Here is a 16123-nt window from a genome sequence, read left to right on the forward strand (position 1 = left end):
CAAAATTGCCGGGCAAAAAATTGGGATCTTGGGGGTGGGGTGGGATGGAGGTAAGGGGAGATGGGGAAAGAAAAGTGAGAAGGGGAGGATGGGGGGAACTTGGGGAAACAGGATGATTGGGATAAAGGAAGGTTGGATAGGGGAGCAGGGAAGCACATATCTTAGTTAAGGGAGCCACCTTAGGGTTGGCAAGAGACTTGAACCTAGAGTGGCTCCTAGGTGCCCAAGGCGATGTCCCCAGTTAGTTCCTTGGGCAGCTGAGGATAGGGAACCTGAAATGACCCTATCCTATAGCAACACTGACGAATATCTTGCATATCACCATAGAACCTTCATCTGGCGATGGAGGGAGATAGAGACAGAGACCCACACTGGACCACACTGGGGCTGGGAGGTGTGGTGGCGCACACCTTTAATCCCAGCATTTGCGGGGGCAGAGGCAGGTGGATCCTTGAGTTTAAGTCCAGCATGTACTACAGAGCAACTTCCAAGACAACCGGGGCTACACAGAGAAACTCTGCCTCTAAAAACCAATGAGGGTGGTGGTGGTGGTGATGATGATGATGATAAAAACATGGAGATTCTCAGCAGGGAAAGAGAAAACTACCAAAACGGTAAGTAACAACCTCTCCCTCCCCCCCAAAAAAAAGTCAATTATAAGAACATTAAATTAATCTGAAATTAAAGAATGCACAGACAGGCTTGCTCCTAGGACAGAAACTACAAAGACATTTGCAGATCTGAAGCATTCTTCTGAATTCTGCAGGTCATCTGCACTCACACGCATATACCCAGGCATGCATAAATACACACAATTGATTATAATGATAATAAATATTGCTTTAAAAAAGAAATCTAGCCAGCAGAGAAAAATCACAAGGGAAAATGAACATAAAATACATCTGGAGATATTTACTAATCCTTTTTTCCCTAGACACATGCCATTCAGGCACTGAGACATTTACGTCTCTAGAATGCTGGGGGAACCATTAAAAGTAAATACCACAACCACTCAGTTTTACAAACAAGGTATCTGAGTCTCCATTCTAGCTGATGCCTTGTCTCACCTGCCATTAGTACCCCCCTAGTGCCACCGCCTCCCCTAAGAGCCAACTTCAAACACACTGCAGACTCAGAAGTGCATTGGCACGTTATAGAAAGTGGGAACCATCTCCCCTAAGCCGTCCTCTGACCTCCACAGGCACATCATGGTTTGAGCATTCTGTTGTGTGCACATGTACACATACAAACACATCAAGAAATAAATAATAACTTTCCACAGTATTTTCTAATGTGCTCATCTTCTTATAACTCCTTGTTAACCCATTGGTTACACATAGCAGACAACTTCAGATTAGACATTTTGTCTCCACTTCATAGTGGGAGAGAAGTGGGGAATGCAAACACAAGAGCTGCTGTTCAGGAGTTTGGAATCTATGCCAGAGGTCAACTGCTGTTAGCAATAAAAAAAAAATAGCAGGGCAAGTCTAAATCCAAGATAAATACTGAGAGAAGGAAGAGTTTCTTTGGTAAAGGGAAAGGAATCTAGATTGCACCGAACTTCAGAATCACTCACAGGAGAAAACTCTATATTATCATAAACTGTCACTGGACAAAACCCTAATGGCTTGCATCTAGTAATATTATCTATAATTCCGATTGTTCAGATCTATTAATTACAGCACTGTAAAAACTCCCCCAGCATAAGTTGGTCGAGATAGCAAGAGATTGGATGATAAAGTAACTTTATCCTCCCTCCTCCAAGTCATAAACACCCTTAATAAAATGATATAATGCGATGAATGTATAATTGTGACTCTGAGCATGAAGTCAGTGATATCACAATCCCGACGAGACAAGTAACAGATTTTGTAGAACAAAATGGCCCTGTAAATACATTTGGGGAAGGGCTGGCATCTCATTTGACAACAGATTTCTTAGACACAGGAGACCAGAACATGTTTAAGCTCACTCTACATTTCCACTTAAAGTCATAGAGTTGCCGTGGAAGCTACCAGCCCCCTTACCATTTCTTCAACATAAGGGTAAAGCATGTCCCCAAAATATTCCGTAGCCTCAATTGGAAGCTGTGCTGGCAAATTGTCAATGGAACACATCAGAATCCCGGAGCCTTCAACACTAGGAGAAGCAACAAGCTTTATTGAGATGCACAAAGCATTACTAGAACATTGTACATTTTCCCAGGCTTTATCTCATCACAACATTGGTTTCATTGTTACTTGAATATTTGTAGTCTTGAAAAATAAAGCATGTCACTATAAATAAGACTACTCTTCAAACAAAGCCTTTTCTTTACTTGGCTACTCATCTCCCATTTAAAAATGATATTAAATATTAAAAATACACATTTAAGCATTCAAATTTCAATGTTTTCCACTTTTTTACTGTGTTGGAGTATATACCTGCAAATTTTCACATCTTCATAAAGAAGTGAAATGCTGAGTACTTTGAACTAAGCTCACTGAGGTAAGGAAACTTTGGCAAACTCACCTGTCGTGAATAATATGCTGGTCTGCATCATACATGCAAAAGGGCCGCTCTATTGTAGTGCATTCAGTCATGAAGTCTATGGAGCCCCCTGTGTCTGCAGAAATGTCACATATTGCCACAAGTCTGAAAAAAAAACACCAACACTCAGATGGGAGGGTGGATTTCTCAGGCCTTCAGGAAAACTAAAAATGAATAAAAATAAAATGTGCTTGAAACAAATTGCATTGTGGCTGCCAAATATTTTCTGGGCACTTAGGATCTTTGTCCTACAGTTCGGTCTTTGGAACACTGGGTTGTTCTGAGACACAGAGTTCTTTATTTTCTATGAGAATAGTGAAAAACAAAAGGGAAGGAAGTAGAAAAAAAGGTGGGGGAGAAACAAACATTTGACAGCAGACAGAATAAGGAGGCCTGGTTCACCATCTGCAAATAACTGTTCTAGACAGTACAGTTGCCTCTTTACGTCCAGGTTCCACACACTTGGATCCAGCTGAGAGCTGAAAGCACTTGAAAAAGAATGTTGCAACAATATTCTACACACAAAAAAATTTCCTTCTCATTATTATTATCTAAATAATAGAGCACAATCATTTGTGCCGTACTCCTGAGAAACAATTTTATTAGCAATTGTCCACTGCACAAATAGTTTTTATTTTAACTTTTCCATACATGTATATGACTTAACTAGTTATACACACGTATTTCTCTTTTCTTTCTAACTTCTCTTCCATTGGCGGGTACTGAATCTAGAACTTTAAGCTCTTTAGCCTATCATTCTCTCTCTCCTCTCTCTCTCTCTCTCTCTCTCTCTCTCTCTCTCTCTCTCTCTCTCTCTCTCTCTCTTTCTCTGTCTTTGAAATCAGGGTATCACTAAGTTGCACAGTTTGGTCAAGAAGTCTCTCTATCCAAGACAAACCTTACACTTACAATCTTCCTCTTCACACTCACACATATCTATCAATATCACAGACCAGCACCAACAGAGCCAACTGACTGTACTGATGAGCTAGGCATCATAAGCACCACAGAACTGATGAAAATATACAGTAGATGAGGAAATTGAATATCTGTAGTTATAGATATTATCTATTATATAATCCACATATATATTATCTATAGATATTACTCTCTACCAGGGCTTAGAAACCATTCCTCACAGACAGGAAGAGTTGACCATGCTACATAATTCTCCGTGTATTTATGTAGAAATCTCAAGAATTATGAATGACAGTCAGTCTTTTAAAAAGGGACTAGTCACAGTGTCCATGTCTTGTCTCCAATCAAAACATGCCCACATAGGATTGCATAGTAGAGCTAGCCTTGCCCACTATTGTGTTTTAGAGGTTCTGAACTTACCAAGTAATAGTCCTACATTGAAACACTCATCCTCCCCCTCCCTTTTTAGTAAAGTTTTGTGGAGCCCAGAGTTAGCCACTTATCAGATACTTTAAGAACAATTACAAAGCGTGGGGCAAGGGTACTGCTTTATCTTTAAAAAAAACGTTAACAGGCCTTCGAGTTGTTTTGTGTTGAACAGACCCTTCAAAGAAACTACAGGGACAAACACAGTAGCACACTCTGTCCCATCTTTATAAGGGAGAACAAGTTTGTTGTGGCAATAGCAAATGCTCCACCAGGAGGGATTCCCATTCCTCATTTTCCAAATGCGCAATGCATAGAAAAGCATTGCTTTGAACTGAATGCATCCAGGAGTGTGTCCACCTTTACATGTCATGAAAAGTGATATGTGTGTGTGTGTGTGTGTGTGTATGTGTATAAATATAGAGGAGTTTCTTCAACAAAAGACCCTTGCTTTCTTTGCTGAGGGAGACACTGCTTTTAGGGATGCTCGCAAAGGCTCTCCTTACTTGCTACAAGTAAGAGAATTTGCTTTGCTCTCATTGCAGAGCTGTGCTGATCAGCTGTGTGCTCATAAATGACCCAGCCATGTGTCATGTTCCTGCTGTGCCTACTTCATCTGATCTCCTATGTCACTGCTTGTTGTTCTTAGAGTTCCAGTGACATTTGCTTCAGAGCAGGAAACAGCCCAACTATGCTTCGCTGAACTTCAGCTTAGCAGAATCCCTGGTAGATAAGATCTTTCACAAATATTTTTTAATTAACATTCGATATTTAAGAACTAATTAAGTGTCTATTTTATACCAAGTACTTAAGGTCAAGACAGAAACACCCCTCCCTATCATTCGGGAGAATCAGTTCCAGCAGGAGAGAGAATGACCATAAACATCAGAAAATAGATGACTGTGAGTCTCTCAAAACAAAATAACAAACTAGGGAGGAATGAGATTAATTATAAAGAGATTTCTGAAGAGTGAGTTTTGAAAGCAAATAAGTCAGAAGTCAGTCTCCGCAAGGGAAGGGGAAGATGAGCGACTGTAAAATGCTTCCAGGAGGTCAGGTCAGACTATCACTATGTCTCCAGCATGCAGGAACACTATATTCTTTGGTCCCCTGATAATGGTGATGCAGCAAAAACCAACAAACAAAACCACCACCAACAAAACTTCATTTCGATGACATATAGTCCTTACTTGTGTGGTAATTCAGGGCATCCTTCAACAGGAGCAGCTGAAGACTTCACAGGGGCCAGGAGACTTTTAGCATCCTGGCGAGTTAGCAGACGAGGGGTGTTTTGCTCCCAGTAGATCCCATTAATTAAACAAGTTGTATATGGTGCAATCTGTGAAGCAAGTTCCATGTTCAAGACAACAGGATGGAGCTCATTTTAATATTATGCACTGAAAGAAAACTGCATTAGAGCAAAGCCCATGGCAGATCATCAGTGGTGCCTTCATGGTCACCTGACATCTTCTGAGGAAAAAGATAATATCCACCCACCATTCGCTATAGAGTTACTCCATGCTAAGAAATGAATTGCCATAGAATTACTCCATGATAAGAAATGAATCAATTAATACATGTATATTTTATTCTACAATATGTTGCATAGGAAGGAAAAATAAAATAGCGAAGAACCAAGTGATCCAGAGCTCTCTTTTCATTTCAAATCCCATAGAGCATAACTTCAATCACACCCAACACCTCTGAACTTTATTGCTCTTCTTACTTGTCAGATGGGGATAACAGTCCTCCAAAGAATGCCCTGGGGATTAATCAGAGAGTCTCTCTGGGGAACAGCTTACACAAACACATGTACATGCTCATGTGCAAGAGGGTCACCATCAGTTTCAGTATGTATCTGCATCTAATCACTAATATTTATGGTCAGGATAAAATTAGGGGCAGAAAACCAACTAGGGGGCTCATCATCAGAAAGACTATCTCCTACTGTTAATATAGCATTCCTTATTGCCTATTGCTCTTTGTCTAGCAGAGGGATCAGCCCAGAATCATGTACATACAAGTAATACTACATGGACTGGGCAGTTTATATTTACATATTTAGGCCCATGCACACATTTATATACACATATATAAATACATGGAGTGGGAGAGACAGATGCATAAAGAGACAGACATGGAAAAGAGGCCAGGAATTTGATCAAATCGCAGTACATTGGGAGTGAGAGAAAAGGGGGCACTAAACGAATATGTGTGAAACTAAGAAAGGATGGATGGCTCTTTCCAGCCAATACCGAGAGATAAGCATCTCTTGGGACAACACAAGTACCATAAGACAATGAGTAACAGAAAATCCTACCCCAAGAAGCAGAAGAGTGAGCTGAGACATCCTGCTGCCAATACTAAGATTGGCCTTCGTAGTATACACACAATCTGAGAGCGAGGAGGCAGTTAGAAGTGCTGTGCCCTAAGACTGGATGTGGGGAACTTTTCCTGGGGTTCTGAGTGAATCATTGATGTTGTCTACAGTGTATCCAGTGATGAGCTGGTCCACACCAAGACCGTGGTGAAGAACTGCGTTGTGCTTATTGACAGCACACCATACTGACATTGAATGAGTCCCTCTACGCCACTGCCCCTGGCCACAAGAAGGAGGGGCAAGCTGAATCCTGAGGATGAAAAAATATTTTTAAAAAAATCAAAGAAAATTCAAAAGAAATATGATGAAAGGAAAATGAGCACCAAAATCAGCCATCCTTTAGAGGAGCTGCTCCAGCAAGGCAAGCATCTTGCCTGGCGTTTTACCTCAAGACCAGGCCAGTGTGGCGGAGCAGATGACTATGTGCTAAAAGGCAAGACTCTGGAGTTCTATCTAAGGGAGATCGAATCACAGAAAGGCAAATAAACCATCATTCCATAGCTCATGGTATAAAGGTATTTATTGTTCTATTAAATAAAGAAATAAATATATTTTTTCAAGGAAGGGATGAAATATACTTCAACCTAATTTGTTTTTATATACCTTTTGTGCTTTAAGTATCACAGGGCATTCCCACATGAAAGGGAAGGACTTCCTCCATAACACACTATCTATACATGCTAAAATAGCAAAATTTCATACCATAATCTAAAGGGGCTACATTTACAAACACATTTAAAATTATTTAAAGCATTTCTTTTCGTAACACGTATGTCCATTTTGAATTGGGTTTGGTTTCTAGTTTGTCAGCTTATTTGAGGAGAGCTGTTACATGACAGAGTGTATGTCTTAGATGTATCTTGGAGTTTTAGGAAATAATGCCTGTCCATATTGGCTTGGGTCTTGCCTTAGGCTGATGACTCTTTTCTTCTTGTCTGTTCCTGACTTTTAAAATGGAATGTATCCTGTGAGGCTAATTTGCTACTGTATCTTAGAAATACCCAGCTTGGCTTTTGTTTTATATGACTTTGTATCCAGTGATGTTAGACTTGAGTTCCAAGTGAGACTCTGGAGTTTGAAGTTAACTTGAGTTTAGACTTTGGAACTACTTGAAATGAAATGCACATATATTAAATGTGAGGGCATAAGTTTTATAGGGCCAGTGACATAATAGCATGATTGAAATACAGTTGTCCCCTAAACTCATGCAAAGACTAACCAGCAACGCCTAGAATTCATGGTATTTAGAGAGTAGAAGTTGAATCCAACCATGGTTTTAAGAGGTGAAGCCCTTAGAAAGTGATTAAATTATACTAGAGTAGAGTAGAGCTTCCATGATGATCCTTCACGGTTTAACCAGAAGAAGGCAGAGGCTACATGGATAGATATGCATGACCTCCCACCATGATGTGATGCAGCCAATGAGAATCTATGAAAGAACCCGAACCATGTTTTGTTCAAGCCTCCAAAATAGTAAACGAATAATCTCTTTTCTTTCAAGTCTTAGGTCTTTAAAACTAGATAACATGCTCAATGGGATTATGGTTATAATTTTTGGTAACAGAAAGAATAAACCTTTGGAGAGTTGCTCAGTGGTAGAGCACTTGCTGAGATGTGAGAAACATTAATTTCACTCCCTAGTACTGAAAAAAAAATTAAATGTTAGGACACATGTTAAAATCAAGTCTCAAAGACCTGCATTTTTGCCAATAGTGCTCACTAGTATAGGCTAACTCAGAAACAAAGCTTTCCGGAAACCAGCTTAGAACTAATGAGCACATACATTGTGAAATCGAGAAAGACTGTGGAGTAATGAACATCTCCACAGAAGCCACCAAGACTAAGCAGAGATCACCTCGATCCCAGGTGTCAGTGGGCGCCAACTACTAAATCCAATGCATTAGAACCAAAGGACTCACAATCAGTCTACACAGGGAACCAACAGATTAAGCTATAAATTCACATTTTTTCCCTCAGAAAACTACTTAACTACGGTGTGCCATAGCAACCAAATCAAAGCCAGATACTCACATCTGTATTAAAACGACTGATGTAGCGCTCGGGATATTTCTCATATTCTACAGGATCATACACACCATCTGTTTTCCTGACAAGATGATGATGGCGACTTAACACCGTCCCATACACTTTCCTGTGGTCTTACAAAGAAAGAAGGAATTAGTAAAGGGACAAATGATAGCAATCTGTGGTGGTAAAATATTAACACAAAGACGATTACAAAAGATAAGGTCCTCCCTCACCCCTTACCTCCAGTTTTTGAAACTTCTTTTAATTCATGGGGCTCCACATACTCACAAGGTAGCTCATTAAAGACTGCCTGGGCTCCCTGTCAATAGCGCAGGAGCAAAAGAGTCAAACCTCAGTAGGGACGTGGCCAACAGATTTCCTGCAAGGATTCACAGTTGCATAGTTGCCCTTGCCTTGTCCTCTAACCAGAATCACAACACAGAATCACAGAGGGGTGTCATGCTGGGAGCTTACAAACCTGTTTTGGTTTCAGTTGCATTAGAAGGACTCAGCATTTTAACTGGTTCTTCAGAATAGCCACAAGAGTTTAGAGACGTGGGTGTAATACAATGTGCCTATTTACTTTTAGATTCACTATGGAAATTATTTTAAGTGGGAAAATGGTCTACCACAGAAGGAAAGGATCAGATGCATGCTTTACAATTTAGCACTCAGAGTTTCTGTTCATAAAGCTTCTGCACTAGAGACCTATTTTTTCAAATACAAGTTTCTCCAGGAGATTACAAAGGCAGCCACAACACCCCACCAGAAGGAAGCATTAATTCCAGTCTTAATCTTCCTTAGTGTGCTGGCTGGTCTTAGGGCAACCTGATACACAACTGGAGTTATCTGAAATGAGGGAACCTCAGGTGAGAAGATGCCCCCTTAAAATCTGGTTATAAAGAAATTTTCTTAATCAGTGTGTAATTGAGGAGCACCCAGCCCATTGTGGTGTTTCTACACCTGGGCTGATAGTCCTAGGTTCTATAAGAAAGCAGGCTGAGCAAGCCACTCCCCTCCATGGATGGTTACTGCATCAGCTCCTGTTGACAGGTTCCTGTCCTGTTTGAGTTCCTGTCTTGATTTTCTCTTATGATGAACAGTGATGTGGAAATTTAAGCCAAATAAACCCTTTTCTCACCAATTTGCTTTTGGTCATGGGGAGGAAAGGGTTTATTCTATACTTCCACAGAACTGTTCATCTCTGAAGAAAGCCAGCCTGCTTTTATATAGAATTCAGGACTGCTAGCCCAGGGGCGTAAACACAGACACAATGGATTACCCCCTTCAACAATAATTTAAAAAATGCCTTATTTTTTCACAACAACAGAAACCCTAACTAAGATACTCAGTTACTAGCAAGATTCCAAGCAGTTAATGAAGGAACAACTCATCACTGGAAGGGCAGTGCTTTATATTATTAACAAGGAGTTAACAAAAGAAGGGGACAGAGAAGCAAGGAAGGAGGGAAGGAAGACAGAAGGGTGAAGGGACACTTTAAGCCTCTAAGACAGTGGTTCTCAACCTTCCTAATATTGTGATCATTTACTATAGTTCTTCATGTTGTGGTGAACCCATACCTTAAAATTATTTTTGTTGTTACTTCAAAACTGTATTTTTGCTACTGTCATAAATTGCAATGTAAATATCTGAAAGGCAGGATATCTGATATATTAACTCTGTGAAAAGGTTGTCCAGCCCCCAAAGGAATCATGACCCACAGGTTGAGAACCACTGCTTTAGTAGATGATATCAGCTAAAAGCAAAGAAAGTGTTTGGGTTAGTACTGTTATTTGTTATAGTAAAAACATAAAACATTGACAACAGAAATATTCCAAAGTGAATGGTCATTCATTGGGTTTGAAATGCCCACAAAATGTTCAGCATTTCAGATTGCTTGAGAGAGAGGATGGGTGGGGCTACCTTTGATACGTTGCCAGTCCCCGTGAACACAAAGGTTAAGGGTCCTATTGACCTTGGCATTAAACCCAGAGATATTTCATAGCCTGCATCACGGACAGCTTGCACAGCCTGGCTGCTGTTCCTGTAGTTGTGAGCCATGCCAAGATGCTAGAAGCAAGCACACACACAATCCACGTCAGTCCACTATCCCAAAGGTGTTTCTATGCTGAAAATATGACACATTTCCAATAAAAAAATAAAATCTCTCACCATAAAAGGTGTATGATGTCCCAAAGCAAGGAGCCGTAAACCCATTCCATGTAAGATATTGATCATTCCTGTCACAGAACCAGACCGACAAAAGGACCATTAATTGAGTGCAGTTGAATAATAGCCTTACTTATCCTCACTAATAGTATCTCTCACCCCTCCTCAAAGAAGTTCCTTTTCTCCAGATAGAGATTACTATGGAGATTCACAGTTGTTCAAACTTCAGAAAATAAGTGAGCCAGCTTTGAATGATACATCTGTAGTGTAAACCCTATACCTAAGGCTCAAGGAAAACTTTGGAAGAATGGCAGAAAACTTGTAAGTACAGACAGTAAGGACAGGTTGTCTGCTGCCAACTAGTGTCTCCTAGACACTTGACATGAAAGCTATGCTCATGAAGTATCAATCATGTGGTTGCTGAAACAAGACCTGCACAGTGACATGCACCAGGTGACATGCCAATATGTATGAGAAGAGTTTCATAAGGCCCCACTCCTAAATGAAGAAGTACAGGGAACCAATTAATGCTGAGAAAAGGAGAATGAGTTTTCTCCAGGAATAAGCTCCCAGATAGGTTATTCAATCCCAAGGGGTCAGCCCTAAATGCATGTCCATACAAGCAATGCTAAATTGACTCAGCAAGGTGTGTGTACATGTGTGATAATAATAATTTAAGAAGAGGTCATTAAATTGAGAGGGAGGGTGGGGATCATAGAAGGGGTAGAAGAAAGAGGGAGAGGTGGAAATGATGTAAATCTAGCACGCATGAATGAAATTCACAAAAAATTAAAGTAAATTTTTTGAGTTTTTCTATGTAGCCCACATTGGCCTCATATTCATGACAATCCTTCTGCCTCAAGGTTCTGAGTGCCAGTCTGTCACAACAAGAACTTTTGCATTAAAAATAAAATTCCTTTTATAAAATATTTTCTTTTTCTTATAAGTTGAGTTTACTTAATACTGCAGAGCCAATTTTTTCTTGCAGTTATTTCAGCCATTTGTGTCTTCTAAATGTTTGTCTAATTCATAAGTTTGTCAAGCTCACTAGCCTTAGTACATTTTTTGCTGTTCTTTCAATGTTTGCAGAGGAGATTGCAGTGTTCTCTCTTAAGTTTCTTCCCTCTGCATAGTGCTATCTCCCTTTTTTACTTTATCTATTTAGATTTTTTAAAAATATTTATTTATTTATACAATATTCTGTCTGCCTATATGCCTGCAGGCCAGAAGAGGGCACCAGACCTCATTACAGATGGTTGTGAGCCACCATGTGGTTGCTGGGAATTGAACTCAGGACATTTGGAAGAACAGGCAATACTCTTAACCTCTGAGCCATCTCTCCAGCCCTCTATTTAGATTTTTTAAAATTTATTGGTAGCAGGGCTTTACATGTGCCTACCATTCCTTTCTCCTTACTTGTTTACGTAGGTTTTACTGGGCCAGCAAGTCCCAGCTTCAGATGTACTGTCTCAAGGTCAACCCCCCAACAGCTATTTCCAACTCAATGCTCTTCCTCTAGCAAGTAGTACTGACGCTATACTTCCGGATTACCTTGCCTCCATGACTTTTTAAAGAATAAAAGCCACATCCTATGCATAGATATGGTGTTATTCCTGAATCAATTAGCATATTTCTGGCCTGTTCATTTTCCCTAGAGAAAAGAACAGTCACCTGGATGAGTCCAAAATGACCTGGAACAATACAGCTCAACCCTCACTTGGTAAAGAAGTTCATCTCCCAGATTTTCTGCCGCTGGTGTCCCATTACCAAACATAACTTTGTTTCCTCACAGGATCATCTAGAAAACTAAAACCTATTCTTAGGCATTAACCTTTTGCCTGCTTCCTTTTTTTCCTTTGTGTTTTTGTTTTAGCAGTAAACATAGGAAAGAGAAACACACTTGTACTGCTGAGACACACTTAGAAGCTTACATGAGCCCAGCCATACTTACCTGCCACACCTGCCCACTGTCCAAACGCCACTATCCGAGACCCTCTGTGATCCACCATTTTCTCATAATCAATTAGTCGAATTTCCTGAAGAAAATAAAAAAAGAAACAGTTGTGAGCAGGTAAATTCAGCTCAAATTCAATATATTAGTAAGCCACATATAAAGAAATAAAAAATTTATATTTTTCCCTCTTAGGAAATGCATGTTGACTAACTAACCCATTAACAGGAGGTGCACAATTAAATGCTTTGAAAATGCTTTATCACAGACCAGCTGTAATTAGAGCTAAAAGAATGAACTTCTTGTTAAACACATCCTTTGAAGTGAGGTAAAAACATAACTGAGGCAAAGGTTCCCCAACCTGCCCAAAACTATTTGAAATATGCCTATGTCCTTTCTTATTGTCAGTCTTCTGGTACCAAAGAAAACACATCCTTCCTAAGATGAATCCCTGTGTGCAAGCAAATCCTTGGTCATTCCAAATCCTTCCTAGTCAGTCTTCTTGAACTAATACCTCTTTTTTTTGGAATATTCTTCCTGTACATTCCTCCTCAGTTATTTAAACTATCCCTTTTACTTAAAAAATAACAACAATCTATCCCAACATTCTCTCTTTCCGTCTCTCTCCTCTCCATCTTACTCCTCCTTTCTCTCCCTCTTTTCTTGATCTTTGACAAATATAAATTCTTTCTCTTTCTTCAAACACCTTTCCTCTCTCAAAAAAAAAACCCTTTAGTGTAGGATGTGTGATGTTTTTCTGGATATGTGTTGCTTTTATTGGTTAATGAATAAAACTGCTTTGGCCTATGGCAGGACAAAAAATAGCCAGGCTGGAAATATATATATATATATATATATATATATATATATATATATATATACATACATATATTAGGCAGAGTGAAGGAGACACCACATAGCTGCTGAAGATAAACAGATTAATATAAAAGCATTAATTTAAGATGTAAGAGTTAGTTAATAAGAAGCCTGAGCTAATAGGCCAAGCAGTGTTGTAATTAATATAGTTTCTGTATGATTATTTGTGTCTGGGTTGCCAGGAAATGAATGAGCAGCCTCTGCTTACAAATTGATGCCCAATGTGGGACAACCACATCCACATAAAACCTGAGAGATCTTAGAAAGTAACTCAAGACACAAAAGAACACACAAAAAAGTTAAACACAGCTTATTGGTAGCAGCATTTTCTCAGGTGGCCTCTGTTTGCTAAGGGCAAGCATGTCTCATTTAAGAGAGGATTCCTGACTCAGTTTTAGCTGCAAAAACCTTCAGCTCCTTTAACAGGCTTTTCCACCAAACACTTAAATGATGTTTATGAATCACCAACAGCACACTTCTTGGTGGTGGCATGGACCTTGAAACTCCGTAGAGTTGTAGCAATAAACATGGATCCCACCAATACCTCTGCCATGAAGTTAGACTCTCCACAAGCTGAGGAATGGGGTGAATCCAGTCATCAAAGCCATGGCTTTAATCCTATCCATATCACTTAGCAACTTAAAGATTCATGTGGTCAGAAAAAGATATATACAGTAAAGATAAATTCAGACAAAAAAATATCTAAATGGTTTACCATGTGTTTAAAAAATATATGTAGGCTTGGGAGGAAAAAGAAAAAGGATAAAGTCATTTTTACAAAAAGAAAAAGAGTAGTTGGGTGTAGTGGCACACACCTTTATTCCCAGCACTTGGGAGGAAGAGGCAGATGGATCTCTATGAGTTCAAGGACAGCCTGGTCTACAGAGTGAATTCAAGGACAGCCAAAGATAAACAGAGAAACCCTGTCTCAAAAAACCAAAAATTAAAAAGAAAAAGAAAAAAAACAGAGTTTAAAATGAAGGCACACAAAGATGGAAAATACACAGAGAATCTGGATACTGGATGCTATTGTGTTGTCTTTGAATTTTTTGGTGGATGAGGAAGGAGCAATAGCTGATAAAAGGCATTTGATTGTAAATGCTGCTGGATTAATCCAACATATATATTTTGAAAATGCCTTAACTTTAAAATTTAAGTCAAAATACACATTACTTTGGAGAAGAGATTTTGGTTTTGTTTTCATAGGAAATGAGAGGCTGTGGATTCATTCTTGGCTAAGAAAATAAGTTTTGATCATGGAAGACCCTCTGAAAAATCTCCGATAAGAGCACATGACCCAGATAATCCAACTTTTCAGAGGACCTCTTTTGGAGTTTCCTCTAAGTTCTACATCCAGAACAGCCTCAAGACTGCTGGCTGAGATGATCAAGCCTCACAGAATGCTCCAGTCAGGACTTGACCATAATCCTAAATTTTCTTTCGGTCCCCATAAGATTATCAGTGTTCTCAATAAGCACGAAGTAGCCTAAAAAACTACACCCTCATTCCCCAAAACTGGATTATGTATGTTGGGCTTTGTTTACAGTATTGGTTACAAGTTGTTATGGATAATGGTCAGGAGGAAAGCTAAACAAAGGAGATTAGATTTAGAGTTCCTACTTTGAAAATAAAGGGGGAGAAGTACTTTGGGATAATGGTCTTGTACCCTGTAAAGATTTGTCACTTGTATTGGTTTAATAAAACACTGATTGGCCAGTAGACAGGCAGGAAAAACAGGTGGGGCAACCAGAGCAGGAGAATTCTGGGAAGAGGAAAGGCTCAGTATGCAGTAATTACCAAGACACAAAGGACACAAAATGAGAATGTCTCACTGATATAAGGTACCAAGCCACATGGCTATCACAGACAAAAATTATGGGTTAATTTAAGATGTAAGGGTTGGTTAATAAGAAGCCTGAGATAATAAGCCAACCAGTTTATAATTAATGTAGGCCTCTGTGTGTTCCTTTGGGACTGAATGACTGTGGAATTGGGTGGGACACCAACCTCTATCAACAAACGGGTTCTTAAAAGCTATATTATACTTATACAATATTTTTATCCCTTCAAAGAATGTGGGAATTAGAGGTCCTGGGTACATTGCTAAGCATAATATAGAGTACTTGCTTAGCATGTGCCAGGTCTTGGGTTGCTAACCCAGTACTAGGGAATAAAACTGTATAATTTAAAATCAAGTTTACAAATTTAATGATGTTCAATGTATAACCAACTCTGAATGTGGGCTTGTTAGAGTACTGCCCAAAAGCCGTTCTGCTATGTCTGTTTTTATTAATTTTCTAATGAGGACCAAAAGTTCATATAACAAAATGTTTCTGAAGTTCTCCATAAAAGAGTTTATTTGCTTCAAAGTGGTTTTGAAATTAAAAGGAACATATCCTATTTCCCTATGCAAAATCCATTTTCCCTATTGCTAGTATTTTTAGTAAATGCAACCCTCTGTTCTATTCTCAGATTCTATATCAAATGCTCTATCATCCTTACTGTCGGCCATGGGCCAAGGCTCTGGTCTGTATCTCCACTCACAACCCACACTCATCTAGCCCCCTGAGTACACACACCACCTGTTCTCTCACAGTTCTGGTCAGGCAAAGCTGCTCTCCTGGGCTATAAACTCATATCCAATATACTATCCACTTTTCTGACAGCTGTCAAAATGTAGATATATGACAAGCTAAACCCCTCTGTTCCCAACATCGCTTCCTGTCCACAGACACAATGTGGCCACCTAGCTTGCTCTCCTCATAGACAACATGGCCATCCTCAAATTCTACCTTCCTGTCATCAAGGAATTTTGTAGAATTCACCTCTAAAATGAAGTAAGGTTC

The 16123-nt window shown here is 39.5% G+C and overlaps 1 protein-coding gene and 1 pseudogene across 3 annotated transcripts in view; one reads left to right on the forward strand and one right to left on the reverse strand.

Annotated features, from left to right (window-relative positions):
• Aass (aminoadipate-semialdehyde synthase) overlaps positions 1–16123 on the reverse strand; it is a 60983-nt gene that overhangs the window by 30677 nt on the left and 14183 nt on the right. For all 3 annotated transcript variants that reach the window (XM_075953690.1, XM_075953691.1, XM_075953692.1), the window contains exons 4-11: positions 12402–12486; positions 10454–10521; positions 10205–10351; positions 8522–8600; positions 8285–8412; positions 5064–5212; positions 2512–2634; positions 2028–2139 (exon numbers count right to left, since the gene is read on the reverse strand). In XM_075953690.1, coding sequence (XP_075809805.1) covers positions 2028–2139; positions 2512–2634; positions 5064–5212; positions 8285–8412; positions 8522–8600; positions 10205–10351; positions 10454–10521; positions 12402–12486 — 891 coding nt within the window. The remainder of the gene's footprint in view (positions 1–2027; positions 2140–2511; positions 2635–5063; positions 5213–8284; positions 8413–8521; positions 8601–10204; positions 10352–10453; positions 10522–12401; positions 12487–16123) is intronic.
• LOC142838475 (small ribosomal subunit protein eS8 pseudogene) lies at positions 6173–6739 on the forward strand (annotated as a pseudogene).

Source organism: Microtus pennsylvanicus, chromosome 19 (genome assembly GCF_037038515.1).
Source record: "Microtus pennsylvanicus isolate mMicPen1 chromosome 19, mMicPen1.hap1, whole genome shotgun sequence".
In the NCBI taxonomy this organism is placed as follows: domain Eukaryota; kingdom Metazoa; phylum Chordata; class Mammalia; order Rodentia; family Cricetidae; genus Microtus; species Microtus pennsylvanicus.